The 26,154-nt window shown below is 45.1% G+C and overlaps 1 protein-coding gene across 1 annotated transcript in view; it reads right to left on the bottom strand.

The window, feature by feature from the left end:
* Nucleotides 1-1,026: 1,026 nt before the first annotated feature.
* The window catches only part of LOC120407974 (urea transporter 2-like), a 35,208-nt gene continuing 10,080 nt past the window's right edge, over nt 1,027-26,154 (bottom strand). The window contains exons 2-11 of the mRNA XM_039544387.1: nt 22,017-22,070; nt 19,823-20,001; nt 16,419-16,578; nt 15,488-15,677; nt 14,759-14,887; nt 12,052-12,244; nt 5,145-5,292; nt 4,124-4,258; nt 2,564-2,613; nt 1,027-1,647 (exon numbers count right to left, since the gene is read on the bottom strand). Of these exons, the coding sequence (XP_039400321.1) occupies nt 1,027-1,647; nt 2,564-2,613; nt 4,124-4,258; nt 5,145-5,292; nt 12,052-12,244; nt 14,759-14,887; nt 15,488-15,677; nt 16,419-16,578; nt 19,823-19,996 (1,800 nt within the window). The 5' untranslated portion in view covers nt 19,997-20,001; nt 22,017-22,070. The remainder of the gene's footprint in view (nt 1,648-2,563; nt 2,614-4,123; nt 4,259-5,144; nt 5,293-12,051; nt 12,245-14,758; nt 14,888-15,487; nt 15,678-16,418; nt 16,579-19,822; nt 20,002-22,016; nt 22,071-26,154) is intronic.

Here is a 26,154-nt window from a genome sequence, read left to right as displayed (position 1 = left end):
TCCCTGCTCCAGCTTCCCCATCCCCTTCTCCTCCCCATCCCACCCACTTCCTTCCCCACTGCCTCTTTCCCCTGCCCCACTTCCCCATCCCCTTCTCCTCCCCATCCCACCCTTCCTTCCCCACTGCCTCCTTCCCCTGCTCCAGCTTCCCCATCTCCTTCTCTTCCCCATCCCATGCCCCTTCCCCACCGCTCCCTCGCCGCCTCATCCCCCCCCCTTCCGTCCCCTGCTCCAGCTTCCCCATCTCCTTCTCTTCCCCATCCCATGCCCCTTCCCCACCGCTCCATCTCCTCCCCATCCCACCCACTTCCTTCCCACTGCCTCTTTCCCCTGCCCCCACTTCCCCATCCCCTTCTCTTCCCCAAACCATGCCCCTTCCCCACAGCTCCATCTCCTCCCCATCCCACCCACGTCCCTCCCCACTGCCTCTTTCCCCCTGCTCCAGCTTCCCCCATCTCCTTCTCTTCCCCATCCCATGCCCCTTCCCCACCACGCAGGGCCGGCTCCAGACCCCAGCGTGCCAAGCGCGCGCTTGGGGCGGCGTCCCGCGGGAGGGTGGCAGGCGGCTGCGGTGGACCTCCTGCAGACGTGCCTGCGGAGGGTCCGCTGGTCCCGCGGCTCCGGTGGAGCATCCGCAGGCATGTCTGTGGGAGGTCCACCGCAGCTGCGGGATCGGCGACCGCCAGAGCGCCCCCCGCGGCGTCCAGCCCTGCTTGGGGCAGCGGAAATCCTAGAGCCACCCCTGCCACCATGCCATCTCCTCCCTTCCTCCTGCCCCCACTTCCTCTATCCCCTTCTCTTCCCCATCCCATGCCCCTTCGCCACTGCTCCATCTCCTCCCCATCCCACCCCCGTTCTTCCCTCCTGCCCCTGCTTCCCCCCTGCTCCCGCTTCCCCCATCCCCTTCTCTTCCCCATCCCATGCCCCTTCCCCACTGCTCCATCTCCTCCCCAGGCTTGGGGGGCAGGGGGTAAACCGCCACCCAGCACGAGCCAGTGGAGCGGAGCGGGTTGGGGCTGGGTCGCTCTACTTCCTGCCACCCGGTGATTGCAGGGTGGGCCCGACCCCGCGCTCACGGGGTGGAGGAAAGTGGAGTAACCCGGCCCCACCCCGCTCCGCTCTGATCCCCTGGCTCCCAGCCTTGGGATTTGTGGGGTAGGGGGTAACTGCCACCCAGCACTCACCGGCAGCATGGCTGGGAGCTGGTGGAGTGGAGCGAGCTGGGGCTGGATCACTCCACTTCCCACCACCCGCTGAGTGCAGGGTGTGCCCGACCCCTGCTGCAGTCCCCCGAGATGCATAGCTCAGGGGAGGGGATGGAGTGGGGGCAGGGCTGGTGCGGAGCAGGGGTGGGAAGAGATGGGGTGGGGGCGGAGCAGGGGCGGAGACAGCTTTCCTGGCTGGCTCAGCTGGCTGAGGGATCGGGCTGGCCGGGGCCCCTTCTGAGTCTGGGCCTGGCCCCATGGCACCACTGGCGCCATCGTAAACCTGGTGCTGCTTCTTCATTGTGAGGTAATACACTCGGTTGGCTTCTGGGTAAGTGACTTTGCTGAGAGGTAACCTGTAGATGGCGGAGATGTTTGTGTTTAGTAACAGAAAGGTGAGTGCAGACAAGCAGAAAGGCCAGGTAAGCGATGGTAATCCGAACTGAAAAGAAGAGAAAATTCATCATTTTAATCATTCTGTGGCCCTTCTTAACTTAATCCTCCAGCCTTAAACATAATTCAAAGCTAGGAGGTCTGCGATGAGCCTTCTCAGTGGAGTCTTTTTTCCCAAGTGGGTAGCTGCCTTTTTCCTCTTTACCAAAGCATAGCCATTTGCTTGTGGGATGATAACAACATTATGGGACCTGTCCCATACGATGAGCACAGGCTTCACCAAGAATGGTGTATGACTAAATCCTTCCCTCTGTCACACCTATGCAACTCCAGTGAGGTCAAGTGTGAAGCAGGGCAGAATGTAGCCAGCAGGCTATAGTTCTGAATGCAGGAGTAAAAGCCAGCCTAGTAAAAACTCTGCCCTGGTTCTTGCACCAACACCTTATGGGCAAGTTGTTGTTGTCATCATGACAAATCCCAAAGGGACCTGGCTTCCTTGCAAATGGAGCACCATCTGGATCAATCTCTGGCTAGGTCCTTAAGATGGTCTACTTGGGCAAGTCACTTAGTCCTATATCCTCAAAGGCATTCAGGTGCCTAACTCTCATTGTGGGAGCTAGGTGCCTCCATACCTTTGATGAGCGGGGCCTTAGTGTCTTCAGCTGTAAAATATGGCGAATGAGCCCTACCTTGAGGGATGATTGGTTCATGTAGCGCCTGCACTTTGAAGATGAAAAGTTCTAAGTTATTTATAATATATTTTAATGAGCAATGCAACTGTCCCAGGTGGCAAAACCTGTTCCCGCTCCGGCGGGATTCCTGCTCAATGGGATGGGATGGCTCTGTATATAGAACCTGTTTACACCACACTGGAGATTAGGAAACTAAATATTAAGGATTTAAATCTGTCTTCAGAAATGCATCTCACTTTCCTATTAGTTGGCCCCGAGCTATTAAAAACTTACCACGGAAAACATATTGGCTACAGTTGCTCCCAGATAGGCACAAAAGAATGCTGTGAAAAGACAGACAGACAATTCCTGGTAAATATGATTACTCACAGCACTGAAGAAATGAGTAAGGACAGCGCTCTTGGGCAAGCCCTGCCACTACACTTTACAGTCGCCTCCTCCTGTGATTCATGAGAGCATAAGGTTTAGTCTCATTCTGAATGCTACTTTTCACAGAGAGTGCGTGCGCCTTCCAACCATGCAACAGGCACAATAGGTCGTGCCTAGCAATAGAAATGAAACAATGGAAAGATCTAATCTACCTGGATTTCAGGAAAGCAGTCCCACATGGGGTATTATTTCTTACATTGGAGAAGAGGGGGATTAATAAGAGAATTGAAAGGTGGGTAAGGAACTGGTTAAATGGGAGACGACAATGGGTCATGAACTATCAGGCTGGAGGGAGGTTACTAGCGGAGTTCCTCAGGGATCAGACTTGCCACCAATCTTATTTAACATGTTAATTAATGACCTTGTCGCAGGGTCTCAACTGACTGCTATGTTTGGGATCGGGAAGGAATTTTTCCCTAGGTCAGAGACACTGGGTTTTTTTCACCTTCCTCTGTAGGGTGGGTCACTTGCTGGTTTGAGTTACCATAAGTAGTGGCTTCTCTGTAACTTGAAGTCTTTCAATTGAGATTTCAGGATTTTAGTAACGTAGCCAGAGGTTATGGGCCTATTACAGGAGTGGACGGGTGAGGTTCATGAGGTGAGCAGGAACTCAGACTAATGATCACGACGGCTCCTTCTGCCCTTAAAGTTTACAAGTCTCAGAGTGTGACTGTGGAAAGAGAATCACTGGAAATGTGTCTGCTGAAATTGCAAGGATGCACCTCGAAGGCTGGTATGAGATGGAAAGCACTGTTTCCCCCTGTATCTCTTCTGTCTTAAGGACACAGCCAGACTATAATGGGAGCCAGTGAAGAAATCAAATCTCATTTATTGAATGAGCAAAGGGTCCATTCTGAGATCTACATGATGCAGATATACTGAAACCTGACCTGGAATTGCTTTATAAAGGCATTTCTGAAAGAACTCTGTGCTAACTCACAATTCCACTCTCCATTTAAATAGGGATAGGAAGTTGTGTAATGTAGTTTCAGGTAGAGATGGATCAGTCTGGTGCTGATTGTCTCCAGAGTTTAGGCATGTCCATATCTGGGGAAATAGTTTGGGTTCATCCCTAGTTTCAGCTATACCAGCATGACATGTTGAAGAGCATTGAATAGATACATTTTATACATCAGAACATCTATTGATAAGTCACAGTCATTAGGTAAACAGCTCTTCCTTTGGCATGGCTGAAGGCAAAGGTATTATTTTTGTTTTGACAGCATAAATTAGAGGGATGGCCCCTAATCAACATCTTTGATGGATAATCTTCAGCCTTGCCTAAGTTCATCTGCAGACCTAGCTGTGAACTTTGTGGCTTCACTCCTCTCTAGTACAAAAGCCTCCTGTATTTTTGTTTTCATAAGGAGTCACCCCAGCAATAGACACCCATCAGGTACATACCACAGGCAATTGCTAGCAGGTGGGTCTGCCATGTCAGAGCATAGAACATGCCCCCGATAGCGATGCATGCCAGGCAACTGTTGTAGCCCCATAAGCCAGCATAGATATTGCTAAAAGGTGCTGCTAGGCTCAGTGCTGTAAAGGAAGTCAGAAAAATGTCACTGCTGGGCTTAGGGGATAAAAGAAGTTAAGAACTGGAATGAATCAGACTTGTAAAGAGTTCAGTTCTGTGCTCAGGGGTATCACTCCCATTGGGCCAAGCTCTGATTTCACTCCCGCTGGTGTAAATTCAGAGTTACTCCACCAAAGCCAGTGGAGTTACTCTGGACTTCCTTGGGGTGACTGAGGACAGAATCCCTGCCTCTATGAACTCACTGGAAGTTGATGAATGAAGGCAGATTTGGATTGTGAGGCCCAGATTCACAAAGGTATTTAGGCACCTAACACCCAGGGGAAGTTAGCCATCTAGGTACCTTTATGAATCTGGGCCTAAATGCTTTCCCAGCCCTACATTTCAGAACCACAGAAATCTCTTGTTCTTTGTGGAGCTGGTCAAAAAGGTCGGTACATTTCTTGATTTTTTTTGTTTTATTTGAACTTTACCACAAAATATATTTAATGTTTTCAATGAAAAATTTCTAAACAAAATATAAAATAAAAGACATTTGAAAAATTGTGTTTCATTATGGTGTGTAAATATCATTTGTGCTCTCTCTCTCTCTCTCTCGCTTGTTTTTTTTTAACTGTTTGTCCATTGATAAAGGGGAGAGGAGAAGTGAAAAAGTGAAAGTAGCTTTCCCCCCTCACTGCAACAAAATGGGTTTTTTTGAAATCATGAAATTTTTCATCACAAACTCAAAACTTCAACCAAAGTGCTTTTTGAAAAAGTTTTCATTTTTGTCAAAAAAGCCATTTTTCCATCAGGAAAACCATTTATAGATTGCAAATGTTTCCACTGGCTTTAATTCTTTTCATTCTAAGTGATCATGTATGACATCTGTAAGAGAGAAATCTGTAATACCTGCCAGCATCCCCACTGCTGATCCAATTGCAGCATGCAAGCAAATGAGAGGAGAAGAAATGCATAAAGCAACCAGGAAGATGCCACCAGTCCAGGGGTTATCACAGCCATACACCTGGCCGACGCCGACTGGAATGGATAGTAACAGCTACAGACATTTTTAAAGGAGAGGTTAGTATACGGTACATAAGAACATAAGAACATAAGAACGGCCGTACTGGGTCAGACCAAAGGTCCATCTAGCCCAGTATCTGTCTACCGACAGTGGCCAATGCCAGGTGCCCCAGAGGGAGTGAACCTAACAGGCAATGACCAAGTGATCTCTCTCCTGCCATCCATCTCCATCCTCTGCCGAACAGAGGCTAGGGACACCATTCTTTACCCATCCTGGCTAATAGCCATTTATGGACTTAGCCACCATGAATTTATCCAGTTCCCTTTTAAACATTGTTATAGTCCTAGCCTTCACAACCTCCTCAGGTAAGGAGTTCCACAAGTTGACCGTGTGCTACGTGAAGAAGAACTTCCTTTTATTTGTTTTAAACCTGCTGCCTATTAATTTCATTTGGTGACCCCTAGTTCTTGTATTATGGGAATAAGTAAATAACTTTTCCTTATCCACTTTCTCAACATCACTCATGATTTTATATACCTCTATCATATCCCCCCCCTTATTCTCCTCTTTTCCAAGCTGAAGAGTTCTAGCCTCTTTAATCTTTCCTCATATGGAACCCTCTCCAAACCCCTAATCATTTTAGTTGCCCTTTTCTGAACCTTTTCTAGTGCTAGAATATCTTTTCTGAGGTGAGGAGACCACATCTGTAGGCAGTATTCGAGATGTGGGCATACCATGGATTTATATAAGGGCAATAATATATTCTCAGTCTTATTCTCTATCCCCTTTTTAATTATTCCTAACACCCTGTTTGCTTTTTTGACCGCCTCTGCACACTGCGTGGACATCTTCAGAGAACTATCCACGATGATGCCAAGATCTTTTTCCTGACTCGTTGTAGCTAAATTAGCCCCCATCATGTTGTATGTATAGTTGGGGTTATTTTTTCCAATGTGCATTACTTTACATTTATCCACATTAAATTTCATTTGCCATTTTGTTGCCCATTTTGTTGCCTGGTATATTGTTTGCAGTGTTGTTGTACCCATGTTGGTCCCAGAATATAAGAGACAAGATGGGTGAGGTAATATATTTTATTGCACCTACTTCTGAGGTGTTAATGCCCACTTCATTTTGAATATTTTCTTGCAACACGTGTTAACTTCTTATGCTTAACAATCAGGTCCACCTTGTATTTCGCTGACACTTGGGGTTTGTCTGCACTGCAGTTAAGTGCCTGTGGCTGGCCCAGATCTGATGACTTGGACTAGGGGTGCTTGGGCTATGGGGCTGTACAGGGGCGGCTCTAGACATTTCGCCACCCCAAGCACGGCGGCACGCCGCGGGGGGCGCTCTGCCGGTCGCCGGTCCCGCGGCTCCGGTGGACCTCCCGCAGGCACCTCCACCGAAGCCGCGGGACCAGCGGACCCTCCACAGGCACGCCTGCGGGAGGTCCACCGGAGCCGCGGGACCAGAGGACTCTCCGCAGGCATGCCGCCCTCCCGGCGATGGGCAGAACACCCCCCTCGGCTTGCCGCCCCAGGCATGCGCTTGGTGTGCTGGGGTCTGGAGCTGCCCCTGGGGCTGTATACTGTGTAGACATTCAGATGGGCTGGAGTCTGTGCTCTGGGACCCCGCAAATCGGGAGGCTCTCAGAGCCCAAATGTCTACACAGCAATTAAACAGCCCCGCAGCCCGAATCAGCAGACTGGGTGCAGCTGAAGGCAGTTAATTGCAGTGTAAACATGTCTGCTAATTACCTTTCCCAGGTCTGAGAAAGAACCCTGTGGTGCTTGAAAGCGTATCCCTTTCACCAACAGAAACTGGTCCAACAATATTATCTCACCCATTTTGTGTCTCAGCTTGTTAAAGAGTTTGTTATTTCATTTTTCTGAGCATACAAACAAAACCCAAATGCATGGGGACTTCCCATAGTAACGACACAGGGATTAGGAGGAGGAAATCCTCACTGTTAGGGCCTTATGCATCCGAGAGTGGCCACACTTCTGCCCCATCCACTTCCTTTAACCCCTGTGATGAGCCATGTAATTTTTAACCATGATGCACAGAGGATAGGATTTTGACTTTATCTGTGCTGGGTCCTCCTTTATGCAGCAGATCTTCACAGAGACATAGATTTTAAGACTGGAAGGGATCATTATATCATCTAGTCTGCTCTCCTCTTTATCACAGACCATAGAATTTCATCCAGTTACTGCTGAATTGAGCACAATCACTTGTGTTTGACTAAAGGCCTCCAGTCTTGATGTGAAGACATCAAGATACGGAGAATCCACCACTTTCCTTAGTAGTTTGTTCCAGTAATTAATCAACCTCATTGCTAAGAATTTATGCCTTATTTTTAAGTGGAGTTTGTCTGGGTTTAACTTCCAGCCATTGATTCCTATTATGCCTTTTTCCACTAGGTTAAAGAGTCCTTTACCGTCTGGTATTTTCTTCCCATGAAGTGACTTATACACCACGATCAAGCCATCTCTTGATTTTCTTTTTTGATCAGCTAAACAGATTGAGCTCCTTAAGTCTCTCATTGGAACTGCTGCTCTCAGTCTTAATGCAACTGCTTCAGTGCATGCTGTGTTGTTGTAGAAAAAGCACCAGAAAGCACCACCCCCGCCAAAAAAAAATTCCATATGAAAGTTTATGGGAGAGTTTAGTCATAGTGAAATCCTGGCAGCAAAGCTGAAACTTAAACAGTGGAGTATTTCAAAGCCAGATCTCAGGCTTTCCCAGTGCTTACTACCAGTCTATGTTCCATGGCTGCCATCACCTGGATCTCTTGGGGATTTTAAATTTTATCTGATAGCATAGGACCTGATCTATTTCCCATTATAGTCCATAGGAGTCTTTCCATTGACCACAATGAGCGTCGGATCAGGCCCATGGTCCCTGGAGTTGAAGAAGGCTGTTTGTTGTTAGTCCCTCCCTTGCCCTTGAATTTCTGCATTCTAGGTCAGCACCTCAACATTCTCTTTGGCCTTTTGTTTCTTCTGCCCGGGAGAGAAATTATCCTAGTGTAACTAGGCCAAAGCTCCTTCAGACCTCCTGTCAAATTCAGGCTCTGTGATTTCATACTTATCAGCCTCCTTTCACTTTGGGACAATGCAATTATTTTGGGAATTCTATTCAGGCCGTGCCAGGGGGCTGACATGCCTGATCGTGACTCTCTGTCACTTACGCATGTGCCTCTTATTGTCCTGCAGGGTTTTTCGCTCTGTGCAAACCTAACCAAGGGATGTGTTAATCAGTAATCCAGAAACAAGCCACATGGACAGTGAGCTTTGGTAGTCACCTGTTCAAAAGCACTGACAGCTTTCACTTTATTTTGCTTTAGTCTGCGGACTTAGATATTGCAAGGCAAAGTCTCCAACCTAACATTTTTTTCCACGACTGATGTGTTCAGATATCGATAACAGAATAAACTGAAATCTGATGCTTTGGCCTCCCCCACCTCCCCAAAAGGCCTCATTTTAATGAGCATCAGTTCCATGGAAATGGCTCTTTCTGTCAGCAGATATAGAACAGGAGTACTTGTGGCGCCTTAGAGACTAACAAATTTATTTCAGCATAAGCTTTCGTGGGCTACAGCTCACTTCTTCGGATGCATAGAATGGAACACACAGACAGGAGATATTTATACATACAGAGAACATGAAAAGGTGGAAGCACGCATACCAACAGGAAGAGTCTAATCAATTGAGATGAGCTATCATCAGCAGGAGAAAAAAATTTTTTGAAGTGATAATTGAGATGACCCATAGAAGGTGTGAGGAGAACTTAACATAGGAAAATAGATTCAATTAGTGTAATGACCCAACCATTCCCAGTCTCTGTTTAAACCTAAGTTAATTGTATCTAATTTGCATATTAATTCGAGTTCAGCAGTCTCTCTTTGGAGTCTGTTTTTGAAGTTTTTTTGTTGCAAAATTGCCACCTTCAAGTCTGTCACTGAATGGTTAGAGAGGTTGAAGTGTTCTCCCACTGGTTTTTGAATGTTATGATTCCTGATGTCAGATTTGTGTCCATTTATTCTTTTGCGTAGAGACTGTCCGGTTTGGCCAATGTACATGGCAGAGGGGCATTGCTGGCACATGATGGCATATATCACGTTGGTAGATGTGCAGGTGAACGAGCCCCTGATGGCGTGGCTGATGTGATTAGGTCCTATGATGGTGTCACTTGAATAGATATGTGGACAAAGCTGGCATCGGGCTTTGTTGCAGGGATAGGTTCCTGGGTTAGTGTTTATGTTGTATGTTGTGTGGTTGCTGGTGAGTATTTGCTTCGGGTTGGGAGGCTGTCTGTAAGCGAGGACTGGCCTGTCTCCCAAGATCTGTGAGAGTGAGAGATCATCTTTAAGGATAGGTTGTAGATCTTTGATGATGCGTTGGAGAGGTTTTAGTTGGGGGCTGTAGGTGATGGCTAATGACATTCTGTTATTTTCTTTGTTGGGCCTGTCCTGTAGTAGGTGGCTTCTGGGCAAATTAGATACAATTAACTTAGGTTTAAACAGAGACTGGGAATGGTTGGGTCATAACATAGGGAAATAGATTAGTGTAAAGTTCTCCTCACACCTTCTATGGGTCATCTCAATTATCACTTCAAAAGTTTTTTTCCTCCTGCTGATGATAGCTCATCTCAATTGATCAGAGGGGTAGCCGTGTTAGTCTGGATCTGTAAAAGCAACAAAGAATCCTGTGGCACCTTATAGACTAACAGACGTTCTGCAGCATGAGCTTTCGTGGGTGAATACCCACTTCTTCAGATGCAAGTGGTGGAAATTTCCACCACTTGCATCTGAAGAAGTGGGTATTCACCCACGAAAGCTCATGCTGCAGAACGTCTGTTAGTCTATAAGGTGCCACAGGATTCTTTGTTGCTTTTACATCTCAATTGAGTAGACTCTTCCTGTTGGTATGCATACTTCCACCTTTTCATGTTCTCTGTATGTATAAATATCTCCTGTCTGTGTGTTCCATTCTATGCATCCGAAGAAGTGAGCTGTAGCTCACGAAAGCTCATGCTAAAATAAATTTGTTAGTCTTTAAGGTGCCACAAGTACTCCTGTTCTTTTTGCGGATACAGACTAACACGACTGCTACTTTGAAGCCTGTCAGCAGATAATTCTTACAGTTTTGGGTAGCCAGCTGGCATTTCTAGATGATCTTCTCTTTCACCTTTCAAGTCATTTGTGAAGATAAGAAGATGTTTCTAATTCTTTCCTTTAATATTAATAAATCTCCACTGAAGCCGGGTTTATGTGGTCTCTAATGAAGGTATTTTTCCAAGTAAAGGCCCAGGCCAAATTCTTTGCTGTCATAAATTGGCCTCCTTCTATTCACTTCAAAGGAGCTTTACTCATGTCCCCTCACCAGAGAATCTGTTCTTTCCTTTGCACCCCAAACTCTCTTTGGAATCAATAGGCATTTGAGGTGTGCAAGGAACGCAGTGTTGGGGAGGTCACCGGCCACATATAGAGTATTGCATATACTTGTTCATTAGCCCGTTCGTTTATAAGCCGACCCCCAAAGATGGTTAGGTAAAAATAGCGAAACCTGTACGATCCTTTCATAAGCCGACCCTATATTTCAGGGGTTGGCAAACTTTAGCTTCTGACCTATTAGGGTAAGCTGCTAGCGGGCCTGGACGTTTTGTTTACCTGAGGTGTTCACAGGCACGGTGCCCCTCAGCTCCCAGTGGCTGCGGTTTGCTGTTCCTAGCCAATGGGAACTTCCCGCAGCTCCCATTGGCTGGGAACGGCGAACTGCGGCCACAGGGAGCTGAGGGGCTCCATGCCTGCAGACCCTCCAGGTAAACAAAACAACAATGTATTAGATAGTCAATGATTCCATAGAGTTTAAAATCATCAATTTTGGGTGTAGACCTGTTTATAAGCCAACCCCCGCTCTTTGATGCGGCATTTTTTTACCAAAAATATTTGGCTTATGAACAAGTATATGTGGTAATTTTCAGTTTTGGCTTGGTTCTGTGGCTCTCGTTTGATGATGTGCCCTCTGGAGTTGTACTTTGTTTTATTGCTCTCTATATATTTTAAATTCTTGTAAGACGCTTATAAATAACATCTGTCATCATTGGGTTGTTTTTTTGTTTGTTCTCCACTTGGCAAAGGTTGATTTCCTTTTCCTATCTGTATTAACAAGTTTAAAATGGAAATACCCATTTCTACAAGCTTTTTTTATACATTGGCATTAAATAATGATGGCAGCACAACTTTGGAAATAGCCCTGGTTGGTTATTAGTAGGGTGGCCACTAGAGTAGAAAAGATTGTTTTGGTGTAGCTCCAGCATAAATATTGGCTATAAAAAAATCTGCATGTCTGCCTGAACATGAGTTTCTAATCATACCCTTGTGATAGTGTCTGTGCCAATTTCTTAACAGAAAGGTGATGTTTAAAAAACTTAATAGACTATATTAATCATATGTGATACAAAGGTGTAATCCCGGCATTACATGAAAATTGGAACAGAACTATGGACCCATGAACAGTGTCTCCATGGTAATGGATTATTAGAATCCAGAGAGATTCACTGTGGATTATAACATGTATTTAGGTCCAGTTGTGTGCTTAAGATACTTAGAAAATCTAAAATTGAAGTCACAGTTGCCATAGTAAAGTATTACATATCGGTTACTTGTTACCATGGAAATACAGAATTATACTGTGGGGCTCTGTCTTTGTCATATAAAATAAAAGGACATGGCTCTTTATTGGCTTACTGTGTAACAGGCGTGGAACGTTTAGTGACTCTTACCTTTGGCACATCAATGGTGGACCAGGTGATATTGGGCACTGCTGTTGCAGGCTTGATAAGGACTGTAGGGAAGAAAAGGTTGTAGTGTCCAGTGGCCGCAGAGTATAATGTCACTGCTGCGTTGAAAGGCAGGGTGAAAACAGGAAGATCCCACTTACTGAAGATTGAGCCTAAAGCACTGGAGAAAACTGGGCTTAAAGAGAAAAACAAAATGATCTCATTAGAAGCTTGTGAAGATTAATTCCTCAGATCGCTCGGCCAGGCAAAAACTATCCATTATCCTGACAAATAATATGGGAAATGCATACTCTTCCTGCCTTTTGGTTTTCGTTAGGAACTGTTTGAGTTCCAGAGGTCCTTCTGATACAATCAGATTTATTTTAGGTTATCTTGCAAGTCCCACGTCCATACTTGTGCATTGCAATCAGCAATACACAGATTTCCTCCCTGCTTTCATTACCCTAAACATATTTAGGGACAGATCTTCAGTTGGTGTGAACTGGTGAAGCTTCATTGACTTCAACGAAGCTGATTTACACCAGCTGAGGATCTGGCCCTTAATTTATTAGTGCTAGAGAGGGGCCCAAATCAGACCAGAGTGAAGCCCCTGGGAAAAAGCTTGGAGTCTATCCCGGCTTATTGGGTTGGGACCCTGGATAATTAAAACAATAGACAAAGTCTATGACCATTTGAGTTACAGCAACAAAACTGGTTATAATTCGCCACCTGAGCTTCAGGCAGATGAGAATCTATGCGTTTCAGCCCTTTCCAGCAAAATGTCCTGAGTTCAAAAGACCAATTGCCAATCTGCCTGGGCACATCGTTGTTTGATAGGCCAGTAAAATATCATTAGTTGTTTTCATGATCATCAATTATCATGGTTAAGGGCAGGTGAGTAGGTTCTGTGCCTGGGCTGGTAAATTTTTATAACATTTTTACAATACCCATTTATACAAGTAAAAGAAAAAATGAAAACCTTGTGGTTTACAAGGGCAGGGAAATGGTGAAAAGAATGTTGCTGTTCATATTACAGGGGGCAACTGACATGTGGCTAACATTTAGGACATTGAATTAATTTCAGTTAAACATGGAATTTACATGTAAACTGGGAATGCATTTTAGAAAGGACTAATCTAAAATGTATAAGGGTAAATAATACTAAAAAAAATCACTGCTTTAGAAGCCAATGCATGTGTGGTATCCTCCAGAGGGAATTCTGCATCTCTCCCACAAAATTCTGTTCACAATATTTTAAAATGTTGCAATTTTTTTCAATAAATAAATGTGGTGGCTCCCACATGGCCGTGGGAAACAGAGGCCACTGGCTGCACAGAGGTGGGAGATCACCCTGCAGCCCCCGGGCCCTGACCCTGGACTTGGTGGTGATGCTGCACCCGACCCACCTGCTCCTTCACACCAGGTGCACCAGGTGTGGCTGGGGAGGCTCAGCCTGGCAGGATCCAAGTATGGAAGGGTTTAGTTCGGGGGATACAGCTGTAGGGTGAGTGGGTTCTAGGTAGGGCAATCTGGGTGTGGGCAGCTCAGTGGGTGGGTCTAGGTGCAGGGGACGGATCTGGATGCACAGAGGCTCATTGGGGGACAATGAGACCCTGCAGGGGGAGTCAGGTGAAGGTGGTTGGGGCTCAGCAGAGGGGTTCTGGGTGTGGGGGACTTAGGGACGGAGTCAGACTTGGTGGGGTGGGGGTCTGGATGCAGCTGGTTGGGGCTTAGTGGGGTGGGGTGGGGTTGGGTGCTTAGTGCACCGGGTTGTCCAGGTGCAGGTGGGGTGGGGCTCACCAAGATAGGTGTTTGAGTGCAGGGAGGTCAGTGGGGCATGGTCTGGGTGCAGGGGTGGGGGTCCAGATGCAGGAAGGGCGGGGATCAGGGGAGTCCGGCTGGGGAGGTGGGGCTTGGCGGGGGATCTGGGTACAAGGAGGCTCTGAACGCAGGAGGTGAGGCTTGGTGGGGTGGGCGGCTGGTAGTGAGGGTTCTGGATGCGAGGAGAGTCATGGCTGAGGAGTGATTTGGGCAGGAAGCATGTGTGTGTGCGCATTCGTGCAGCATCCTGCAGCCTGAGTTGGTTTCTGGGGGTGGTTCTGACCCAGCCCTAGCCGCTCCTTGCAGGGGAAGAGGAGTCATGCCTGGCACAGGGTAGGAGCCACCAACCAGGGCGTCTCCACCCCTGCACTGCTGCAGTGATTTACTTCTCTGCCAGCTGTTCCAGGTGGCTGAAATGACTTGCTTGCACTGCTGGGGAGGGGCGCATGACCGCTCTTGTGGCTTCCCTTTGCTTCCCTGTCAGTCATTTTTCTGCAGAGAAGCAAAGAAATGTGTGGGGGACATGAATTCTGCATGTGCACAGTGGCCCAGAATTCCCCCAGGAGTAGTAGTAGTAGCATGATTTCATTAGTTTAAAAATCTATGCAAGACAACATATGACAACCAATGTCTCAGGAACAGAAGGAATGAGAATCTAAGCACTGGTGGACCTCAGTCCCTCTTATTCTTTGCCTGTGGCATGTAGGAGCCTAGTCTGTGGGGGCTGTAATATTTGGGTCTCATTTCAGTTGTTGGGTTTAGTGGGTGGGTGTTGGTGGTCTATGATATGCAGGAGGTCAGACTAGATGATCTGGTGGTCCATTCTGCCCTTAAATTCTACGACAGAAGTGTTTAGGCTTTCACAGAAGCCTAAAAGTGTGTGACTTACCATGTCATGGATACCGCAGCAACAGGCAGTAGAAGCCACCAATAGAAGTCTCCCTTGTCAGAGAATACTGCTATGAGCAGTCCCACCAGGACCCCATTATAGCCATGCAGTCCCGCTGCTATGGATGATCTGTGGGAGAAAGACAATTGACTTGAAGGTTTTGTTGTTGAAATGCATCATCACTTAACTCTGTCCCTTCACTTGCGGTGAATCAATGCTTCCTGTGCTGGAATGTAATTTCCAGGCGTGCTGTCTATCAGTGGAATTATACTAGTGTAAGAGAAGAATCAGGACCTAAAAGTCCTGGCTCCCAGTTCCTTGGTCTTGTGGTTAAGGTACTAGACTGATCCTTGAGAGATCTGGATTCAAGTCCCACCTATGATACAGGCTTCTTGGTGACCAGAGGCAAGTCATTTAACTTCCCTGGGCTTCTGTTCTCCTTTTGTACATATCCTAACTCCTGGGCTTGTTTTGCCTCAGTTAGGATTTCACGAACTCGGGTCTTGAAGGTGTAGGAAAAATGTATTTCTTAGTGAAGACAGCATTCCCCCGCGGTTATGTTTCAGAGTATAACAACCTATATAAGAATAGGTTAGGAAGCACATTTTCTTTCTATTGATATGTTAAGCTAAGGCAATACTAGCTACTCAGCACATCAAAGGGCAGATATTTGAACGTGAATCTTATTTCTCACTTATCACAATATTTTAAATCACAAGACAAACCTACCTGTCCTGATTCAGAAGAAGTGCTGTTAACGTCGAGACAACTGTTCCTAAACAGCCTGTGAGCGTCCACCAACGATTCTGGACAAGGAACCCAACTACCATGATAAGCCCACTGAGCGGGTTATTGACAAACATCACCTGGGATATCCCTCGCAGGAACCAATCCACAAACTGACATGGGACTGGTTTATCTGAAAGAGATCACATTGTAAACACTTGATAAATGAGATGGTCTGCCCAGGATGGTTTTCTGGAAATGCATGGAGAAATGCAAGGCTGCCACATTGCTTGGCAGCAAAACCAAGGCCTGTATCAGCGAGGCTGTAAAACTCGACTCAGATTTTATGATTGCCTGTAAAATCGTTTGCAGCTGAAAACCTAACTGAGACTAACAGTGCAGCTGTTAGAGTTCCCTATTCTAAAGCATACTGGGCCAGATTCATACAAACTGGCTTATGTATGATGTCTGCATCTGGGATGGCAGATTAGGTGAGTATCTCGCTGTTGATTTATTGAGCAATCAAAACCCGTGGATGAATGATTTAACTTCACACTGGCATTTGGGCATGACAAACATTAGTCTATGGAAAGAAAGGGGAGCATGACAAGGAACGACCCAACATTGAAATAAACATCCTCTGTTACGCTCACAAGATGAAATTCACTCCTCTGTGGAGGGGCTGGCACATGGGGTGAATTTCAGCTTATGCACCCTCTGGACTTGGGTGGTGGATGAGCCTTGGGCTGGCTTTTTGCACAAGGGGACATTTCCCTTACAATGTAGGAATGGTTCAGTATTATCATTTCTGCTCTGCAGTTTAGTAAGCCAGATCATCCTTGAATTAGTTAATACAGATGGAACACACTGGTTGCTATTTATTAGCCAGTGCTTTTCTGATGTACTCTAATTGGCTCAGTTGAAATGGGCTTACCTTGAAGCCAGACTCCAAACTGTTTCATGTCTCCTGTGATATAGCCCACGGCTTTGCAGACTTCCTTCCCACATTTTCTCACTGGAGACTGGTTTTGTGTTTTCTTTCCCCCTTTTGTTTCTCTCTTGACTTCAACACCCTCCATGGGTGCTTTCAGAGCCTTTGAAGGAAATTCAGGAAAGGAGACAATGCATTACGATGCCCCAATTCCCTCTGCCACTTAGTATTTATTGCACACTGAAACTGGGAGCAATTCGAGAGAAGGTGGAACTAACTACTATGGAACTATCTGCTTTTCTTTAAAGTATCGCTCTTCCTTGGCTGAGAAGGTCATGTCTTTAATCTCTGTCAGGTTCTCTGTATTGCCCCTCACCACAATACCCAAGGTCCAGATTTTCATAGTTTCTTAAATCTGAAGGCCAGAAGGAACCATGGTCATCTAGAATGACCTGAGGCGTAATCCAGGCCATAGTTTCACTCAGTAATAACATGTGGTTCAGCTACAACCTACCTTCTAAAACTAAATCAATTCTTGATTTAAAGGGTGAAACCATGGCCCTATTGAAGAAAATGGGAGTTTTGCCATTGACGTCAGTGGAGCCAAGATTTAGTCCCAAAACTCCATGTTATGGAGAATCCACCACATCCCTTGGGAAGCTGTTCCAATGGATATGAACACTCACTGCTAACATTTTTTTCACCTTATTTTTGGTTTGAATTCGTCTAGCTGTTTCTTCCAACCATCAAAAGTGAGTGCTTAAAGTTAGGACCACATGTCCATATTTAATCACTTAAATGAAGTCAAATACAGCAAATCACAAAAACACAGGCCTAACACCACTATTCCCTTGCTTAAAGATAAGCTTTTTCTTATATGTTTGGCTGAATTAGGGTCTTAGGTGCAGATCCTCAAAGATAGGTAGGTGCCTACTTCCCATGGAGATCAATGGGAGTTAGGCATCTAAATGGCTTTGCGGTTCTCAGCCTGAATGCCTGATTTTCTAAAGTGCTCAGCACTTATTTAAGAGACTAGGGGCCTGATCCGAGACCTGTTGATGTCATTGGAAAGACTTTATGAATGTAGGATCCTAATCACACGCATTATTTTTGAAAATCTTGTCTCAAGTGCCTAGGGGGCAATTCCTAATTTAGCACCATGAGCTCAAAATCCCCAAAGCTTTCATTGGAATTCACTCACTATTTTGAGCGATAGGACCCATCCAGGCCAATTGTTGAGGAAAAGAAGACATTGCAGTGAATGGCAAACTAAAGCTACATCTGTTCTGATTGGTGGACTATTGCCTACACAGGAAGCAAAATGTAGTAGGGCACCCCTACTGGTAAGACTGTGAGTAGATAATTTAAATATGGCACTAGATTTTACACACAAAGATTATAAGAAGTCTATAGCCATTTAGGGCTTAACACTTAAAACTATGCTGTACATTATGGTCGTTTGGAGCTTCATGGCAGCAGTAGGGATAGAACTCATGCTCCAAAAGTACAGGCCCTATTACTTACATTAAAGGAGAATCTCCCTTAGGTGTAGCAGTTTAGGGCCTATAACACACAGCTGAGCAGTTCTGACTCAGTCTGGAGGAACACATGGTTACATGCACACACTGGCCACCAGTTTACTGCCATAGACCATGGCACAACTTTGAAAAAAAGTATAAAAATCAATTTTTGCCCAGACATACACAAATAACTTTATTTTTTGAAAAACCAAAACTATGCTAGTGTAGGTGCTGCACCAAAACAAGTGCAGATGTTATCCCTGCCCAGGAGAGCGTACAATCTTACTTCAGGTGCAGGACCCAACAAATAAGGGGTATCAACAGACAAGTAAGGGGAGCGAAAAGGAAGAAAACGATGACAGTAATAAGATCATGTGGTTACTCAGTGCAGCACGGCCTGTACATACATATCTCAATGGTTCTGTTGCTCATTTTTGTTTTGTTTAACCTTCCTCACTTTCCTAGGCATAATCGCTGCAACAAATGCTTTGTACTTTTATTATTTTTTAAATCTTTCATTTCAGAATGGGGGGTGTACTTGGCCACTTCCAATATAAAAAATCAAGTATCGGAATTTTCCATCCAAGAAAAGTGCTTGTGGACAATGGTTGAATGTACAGACAAATGACTTAGCATTTAAAAAAAAGAATGATTTTTTCCCTGTTAATTATTATGCAGAAAAAAATTGGCTAATTCATAAAACCAATAGAAAGTGTGTTCTGGGTTTGGCAGAAAAATGTAATCTGTATTCAGCGCTTAGCATACCTCACATGCTTCCTTGCATTCTGATTGAGTAACTAGGTATTTGTGTACACGATAAGCCAACTGATAGGGTTACTGACGAACATCACCTGGGATGTCCCTTGCAGGACCCAATTGACAAACCGAAACATGAGTGGTTTCTCTGAAAGAGATTGTGCTGTAAACACTTGCTAAATAAAATGGTCTGTCCAGCACGGGTTTTTTAAAACACACGGAGAAATACAAGGATGCCACACTACTTGGCAGCAAAACCGAGGCATTTACCAATGAGGCCGTAAAACTCAGATTTTATGATTGCCTGTATAATGGTTTGCAGCTGGAAAGCTAACTGAGATTGTTTACATCATAGTAATTTGGAAATGTTACACAGTAGGGAACATAATGTCTCAGTGAAGAAGGTTCTGCATACCTGGTCAGGTAAATTGTATAGTAGAGATGAAAATGGTACATGCTTAATGCCGAAATTCAAGATAGCACATATTTAACTCTCTGTACATGCATGAATCCATTCTTGTTCAGTAAGGAATTTAAGATTGGGCTTATTCCATTGACGCCAAAAAGGGATTTAAGTGTTTTGTTGAATAGGGGCCTAAATTAATAGTGAAATTTAAACTTTATTGGTGCTTACTTTCTATGCAGAACCTGCCCTGTGATGAAAAAATGAGTAGGGCAGCTTCCACTAGTTTCCTCTCTGTTCAAAGGAACACTTGCCCTGGGCTATAGATTAACGCTGGCACAGTAATCCTTTAAACCTCAGTGAGATATGGAGTTCTAAATGTAAGAGAGCGTGTGTGTGAATGCCAAGAGGACCTAGTCATTATGTTATTTGTCAGTTCATGTATTCTGAAACGCTTAAGGGGACAGTCAATTAGTTTGAACACAATGATCTTATGGGACAAATTCTGCTCTCCGCTATGCAGGTGTAAATCTGGGGGACTCCACTGAATTGAGTGGAATTGCTCTGGATTTTCATGGGCCTAATTGAGAGGGGAAATTGCCTCAGTTCTCTGTGAGGGGCAGTGAGGCAAAGTGAGAGGAGAATGTGACATTTGTTTGGACGTGCCCTTCCACTGTCCTGGCCTGAACTTCATCCTCAGAAGAAGGCTGCATTAAAGCTATGCCTACCTGGTCTTCCAGCATATCCAAAAGCGGCACTCTTGCTGGGAGGTCTGGAGAGTGTGCTGGCCAGAGGTGGTGCTTACACTCAGATTCGTTAGGCCTGTGTCCATCAAGAGGCGAGTCGGCCGAGAGGGGCCTACTGGAGATGCCACAAACATCGCTCAGAGCACAGCTGTTCATTCTTCCTAGCGTGTCATGTGTGATAAAGGGTAAGCATAAGGAAATCAGTAGGAAACATGCCCACAGCAGCATGGCTTGCAATAGGCAGAGTTCATGATTAATCTCAGGAAGGGTCATGGGATTATTAAGGGCCAGATCCTGTTCTCATTGACTTAAATGATGCAAGATCACAGCCTGGCTTCCGAATTACTGGCTTATTCTTGTATGTAATGGCTCATCTATCAAAATAGCTATGTAATGTATCTCGGCTTTCTTGCCATGATATTAGCAGTATGCTTGCTGCCGGAGGATGGGGAAATCAGCTTATTTTGCCCAAGACTCTTGTATGATTTGGTCTTTATATTCTTATAAACAAATATATTAATAAAGAACAAGATGAGCCTCTCTCCTACTCCCTCAGCAACAACCCTGCCCCTACCCAAAAGGACAGAGAACTCTGAACAACCTGCAAGGTGTAAGCTAAAATGTGATGACTCCATCTAGTGCTCAAAGGAAAGCTGAAGTGAGATCTGACCCATTGAAAAATTGAGGCTGACAGAGGAGATTTTTGAATGTTTTTAATGAAATGGCAGACTTAGAGAGGTTTTCATTGCAGTCTACAATACTATAAGGTAATGACATGAAATCTTAAGTTGAAAAATGTGCTCACAGGGCCACATTCTGATGTAGGTTACATGGGAGTAAATCTGGAGTAAGTCTCTTGAATTCATAGTAGTTACTCAGGCCCGCAGTTCGTTCTTTAAAAAAAATATGCTATTAAAGTAAAATTAACATTGATTTCCACTCTTCTAATGAGTATTTTAAATTAGAGGTGGGGAGGAACTAGAAAATGTACATCAGGGGACAATTCTACAGTGACATGTGACTGGAATAATTGGCTTCAATTTCTTTTGTCTCTCTCTGAGTTCTCATGATTCTGTGAAATTTGTGTGTGTGTGTGTGTGTGTGTGTGTGTGTGTGTGTGTGTGTGTGCGCTAAGATTTCAGTTAAGGGTTACATTCTTTTCTTGATTATGCCACTGTAACTCCAGAGTAACTCCATTAGTCTCTATGGATCTACAATGACAATTTATAACATGTACTCCCTACTGGTTTGGTATGAAACCATTTAAAAAAAAATCTGCTGATTGATCTATAGAACCTACAATAAAAGTAGATGAGCTAAGGAATATTCCTGATGTGTATTTTGTGGGAGTTTCATTTTGAACATGATACAATTCCATGTATGGGTCTGCTCCAACTTTTATTTTATACAGCTCAAGAATGAGAGATAAACACCCAAGAACTGCATTTAGAAAGCGATCAGGATGCAAGGAACTGTCCTGTCAAATTCTGACCTGTCACATCACAGAGTTACTCTATTTACTGCTGATTTACACAAAGTAGGTGCATTGTTTACATTATCCAATAATTCCAACTGCTTTTTTTTGATTCCCCTTGCCTTGAGAATTTTGAGCTGTCAGATAAGATATCTCACTGTAGCCTTAAGTAAATTATAGCCTTTAGAAGAACAATACTGTTTAGTTAAAATATTTCATCGTTATAATGAAATAGCCTGTTGGAAAGAAAAAAAAACCTACATGAATTTCAGATGTACAAAAATTAAGCTACAGCAGTGATTCTTCTTCAGTGAATGAGAAGCCAATTGATTGTTCTCTCTCATCTATCCAGAGCCAACATGTCTTATAATGGAGCTCTGGGTATTGCATAGATATATCCTCTCCCCAAATCAAGTCAATTCCATTCTGCTGTACATTGCAACCATAGCATTCTGCTGCCACCACACCTACAGTAATGACCCACTAAAGCTGAAGAGTGGTGAAGTGGATGCTGGGGTTTGAATCCTGGAACAGCTGGCATGGGTTGTAAATATTATTTCACATGTTGAAATAAAATGGTACATCTAGGAGTCCATTCATTAGAAAATATACATTATAATACACTACTTGTATTTACTTGTATCTACTTGTAGCTGGTAAAGGATCAGAGACTTTCATTAGAATTATTAGCTCAATACTCACAGATAATGCTGATTCCAACTTCGGGGAGGAGGGAGTTGATTTTCACCTACGAGTCTGCAGATAGAAAAGTAATCAGGTATTCTCTTCTCTACACTAGAATTTCTCTTGTTGCCAATGTGACCCTGAGGATTTTCAAGTTTCTGTATAATTTTAAGAGGATTTAAAGCCCCGTGCGGTCCTTTTTTATTCCAGCAGATTTCCGCATGCAGTTACATTCATTATATCTGACTTCTTCCAGGATTGTTATTGTGAAAGATTTTGAGCTGGCATAAATAAATGCAGCTCCATTGACATTGATTAAGATCTGTTCCCATGTATCTAAGTTCATGTTGCTCAATATTAAGTACAAAATGCATATTTTGTGATGTGCATGCGTCTGTGCACGCACACAATCCCAAATGTTGGCAAGCTTCTAATGCATTTATTATGCTTGCTAGACATGCTCCACTGTGTAGGATAAATGCACAATTAGAAAATTAGAGTTAGCTTGCGTTTGGTTAAGAAAATAACCTATTTGCGTTATTGTTTGTGGCTAGTAGGGAGAAGGCCCCAACCAGCAAGTAAAAGAAGGCTGTGAGAATAATAACGAATGTGGGAAAGAGGTATGATTCCAAAACTCATGAATAAAATAAAGAGCTGCATGAACAAGACAAAGGGAAATTGTCTTCAAAGAAACAAGCCCAAAGCAAGCAAGGATGGGGAGAGAAATAAGAAAGGAAGGCCTTGGAGGAAGGGACTTAGCAAGGATAAACTGCTTCAATCTGGGTTTTTGCTAAAACAAACAAGTTAGCTGAAGAGTATAAAGGGAGCCATGAAACTGTAGGTTCTTGGTCAGACCCTACCTGATCATGCTGGAATACGCCAGAATGAGATGGTCATCCCTAGGTTTGGCCTATTTGTAAGTATACTGCTCACAAACTTAAGAATACTATATTGGGTGTGGTGACTGCTTATTTTTAGGCTATTAGACATGTTTAGAGCAACTGCATAAAGTACCATTTGGGCTTTGGATTTAATTCAAGAATTTATGGTTAAATTCGTGGTTGGTGATTTCTCATATTATTATTCATTATGCCAACATTTTGGTGATCCATTAAGGGACCGCAGACATGAATTTCAGGTGCTGCAAACCCCCAGAGTGAAGGGGTAGGGATCTATCCTCGGGGGCCATATAGAATTCTCTCCTAAAGAGAAATTCAGTAACACCAGGGGAACAGAGGGAGGGACTTTGGATACCGCTGTAAAAGAATGCCTGGCAGAGCATGGCTGAGGTCTGCTGAAAGAACCCTGCAAAGGTCTGGTGAATGCTGTAAATAGATACATTATTGGCAGAGCGCAACAGCGGTCCATTAAATGCCGCTGAAATTTTAAAGAATAAGACCCTTGGGTGACCCTGGAGACAAATATCAATACTGCCTTCTTAAGCAATCCGAAGGTAAAGAAAGCACAGATTAAGGGAGCTGTGTTTCAGGGACTGTACGCGGTGGCTAAGTCTGCCGTGCAAAAACGCCCAGAAATAAGTTCGGTGCCGCTGAGAGAAATCGCCTGGTGAATGTGTGTCTCTGTGGGAGATAAGTAAGGAGATTTAAGGAAAGAGCGTGAGGAGTTAAAAGGAGCTTTTGCACAAGTTACACTACAGAGTTTGGAGGGAATTAACGATTCGGGGGTTGTGGAAATGGTAGAGTGAAAGTGTTATAAGAAGAGAATGGTTGGTTTGATAATAAAACCCAGTTATGGCAGTACAACTCGGGACAGTCATGCCGGGTGGAGCCCTGGCAGGCAAACAAATTATATGGGAAGGGAGTGGAGAGGTTGCGGGAGGCGAGGAATGACTACCACTATGCTTTTGTCCCCAGGAATCTTTCCAGCTGTTCTGAAGGAAAGTGGGGCCTTTTCCGAAAGGAATTGCCTGTAAATAAACAATCGTAAATGGCGGCTGCAGGCAGAGAGACAGTCTGATTCGTATCATTGGACTATGGACGATTTCGTCAAAGTCACTAAAAGGAAATCAGGGTTTTCCATTGGAACTTGACTGCCTCTGAATGTAGAAGAAGGGCAAGTGATCTGGGAACAACAGTGTAAAAATAATTAGAGTGGAGCCAGGGATGTTAAGCAAGAGAATTTTTTTAATGTTAAACTCTATTTGTGTAAATATGTAAGCTTTTAAGGACCTAAAGCAACACACCAATCAAAACACCATTTTGTATGTTTAAAATGAATTGGCTTTTTTAAAAATGCCACTAAAAATCCTCTTGAATCTTTCATTCAAAGTTGCAACACTGATAGACACTTTTTGCCAAACACAGGTAGCTAGTGTTGTTTGGCTTTGTTACTTAGCATTTAACCCTTTGGGTATCTCAGTGTTTTTATAAAGTTCAGTGGCTCAGTCATGGCTGTGGCAGGGGCAGCCAGACCCAGGAGAGCAGGGAGAGACTCTGAATCCTTTTTCAGTAATAAAACAGCAGTTCAGAGCTGCAGGAGAAGAATGAAAAATTAAAACAACAGTGCCCCTCTGGAGCAATGGCAGGGGTGAGGTACAGAGGCGATGCAATTAGCAGGGGCGGCTCTAGGAATTCTGCCGCCCCAAGCAGGGCGGCGCGCAGTGCAGGGAGCTCTGGCGGTCGCCGGTCCCGCGGCTCCGGGGGACCTCTTGCAGACGTGTCTGCGGAGGGTCCGCCGGTCCTGCGGCTTTGTTGGACCTCCCGCAGGCATGTCTGCGAATGCTCCACCGAAGCCGCGGGACCAGTGGACCCTCCGCAGTCATGCCTGCGGGAGGTCCGCCGGAGCCACCTGCCGCCCTCCCGGCAAAATGCCGCCCCAAGCGCGCGCTTGGCGAGCTGGGGTCTGGAGCCGGCCCTGGCAATTAGGAACACTGGGCCTTAAGGTGACTCTGGGTAATCAGACAGTCATGTTGATAAGGGTTTATGGAAATTCTGTGAGCACAAAATAAGCAGTTATACTTCATGTGAATATTGCTATGGCTATTATAATCTTATAGCAAATAAACAGTGTATGGTAAATTATGGAGGAATGTACATTTCCCGACAGCATATGCAGGGGTAAAGGAAATGTAAACAAAACATACGACTTAATTAAAGTCCCATGAGGGCTCCAGAGAGGAGTCATGATAGTGAAGCAGGAAGTTTCCTTCCTGGGAGTAACCCTGCAACCCAGCCAGCAAGCTCTAAGTCAGTGTTTCCCAAACTTGTTCCGCCGCTTGTGTAAGGAAAGCCCCTGCTGGGCCGGCCGGTTTGTTTACCTGCCACGTCTGCAGGTCCAGCCAATCACGTCTCCCACTGGCTGCGGGTTCACTGCTCCAGGCCCATGGGAGCTGCTGGAAGCAGCGGCCAGTACGTCCCTCGGCCCACGCTGCTTCCAGCAGCTCCCAATGGGAGCGGCGAATCGCGGCCAGTGGGAGCCGCGAGCGGCTGGACCTGCAGATGCGGCAGGTAAACAAACTGGCCAGGCCCGCCCAGGGCTTTCCCTGCACAAGCGGCGTCCCAAGTTTGGGAAACACTGCTCAAGACAAACAAAATATTAAAGTGATTTTGGAGCTGCCCCATCCTACCTCAGAAACAGCACTCGGCTTGACATGCTTTTGTTGGGATTTTTGTCCCTAACTACCTCAGCCATTGCGGCACACACCCCTCCCCGCTGCAGCAGAAAAAGCTAGAATGGGAATGGAGCCTCCAGCATATCCAGGCAGTGTATCATTTCAAAGAGGTGACACCAGCTCCAGTCCCCCATGCCCCAAATTATATACAACTTTCTGGACTATTTGTAGCAACCAAGGACCCAGCCATTTCAGCCGTGTTCACTCAGGGCCATCTATCACGGCAGAGAAAACCCTATTGCTTAGGCTTGCAGAGTACTGAACGGGAGTTGAAAAGCAGTAGAGCCTCTGTGAAAAACACGTATTGGCTGTGCGGTGGGCCGGGACACATTTCAGATGTCTGGTGGGCTTGGGACACGTGAAACTGTAATGCCGGGCCAGTATCTAGTCCTAGTTTAACACAGCTGCGCAGTCTGGCCTCTTAAAGACCCCTCACCTTTGCCAGCATGGGACTATTAATTGATGGTGCTCCAGAGGAGTGTCCTGGAGGAATTCCCTCTCGGGGGGGCAGGGGGGGGCGGAAGG

This window comes from Mauremys reevesii, linkage group 6, assembly GCF_016161935.1.
Source record: "Mauremys reevesii isolate NIE-2019 linkage group 6, ASM1616193v1, whole genome shotgun sequence".
NCBI lineage: Eukaryota > Metazoa > Chordata > Testudines > Geoemydidae > Mauremys > Mauremys reevesii.
This window is presented reverse-complemented; position numbering and strand designations above follow the sequence as displayed.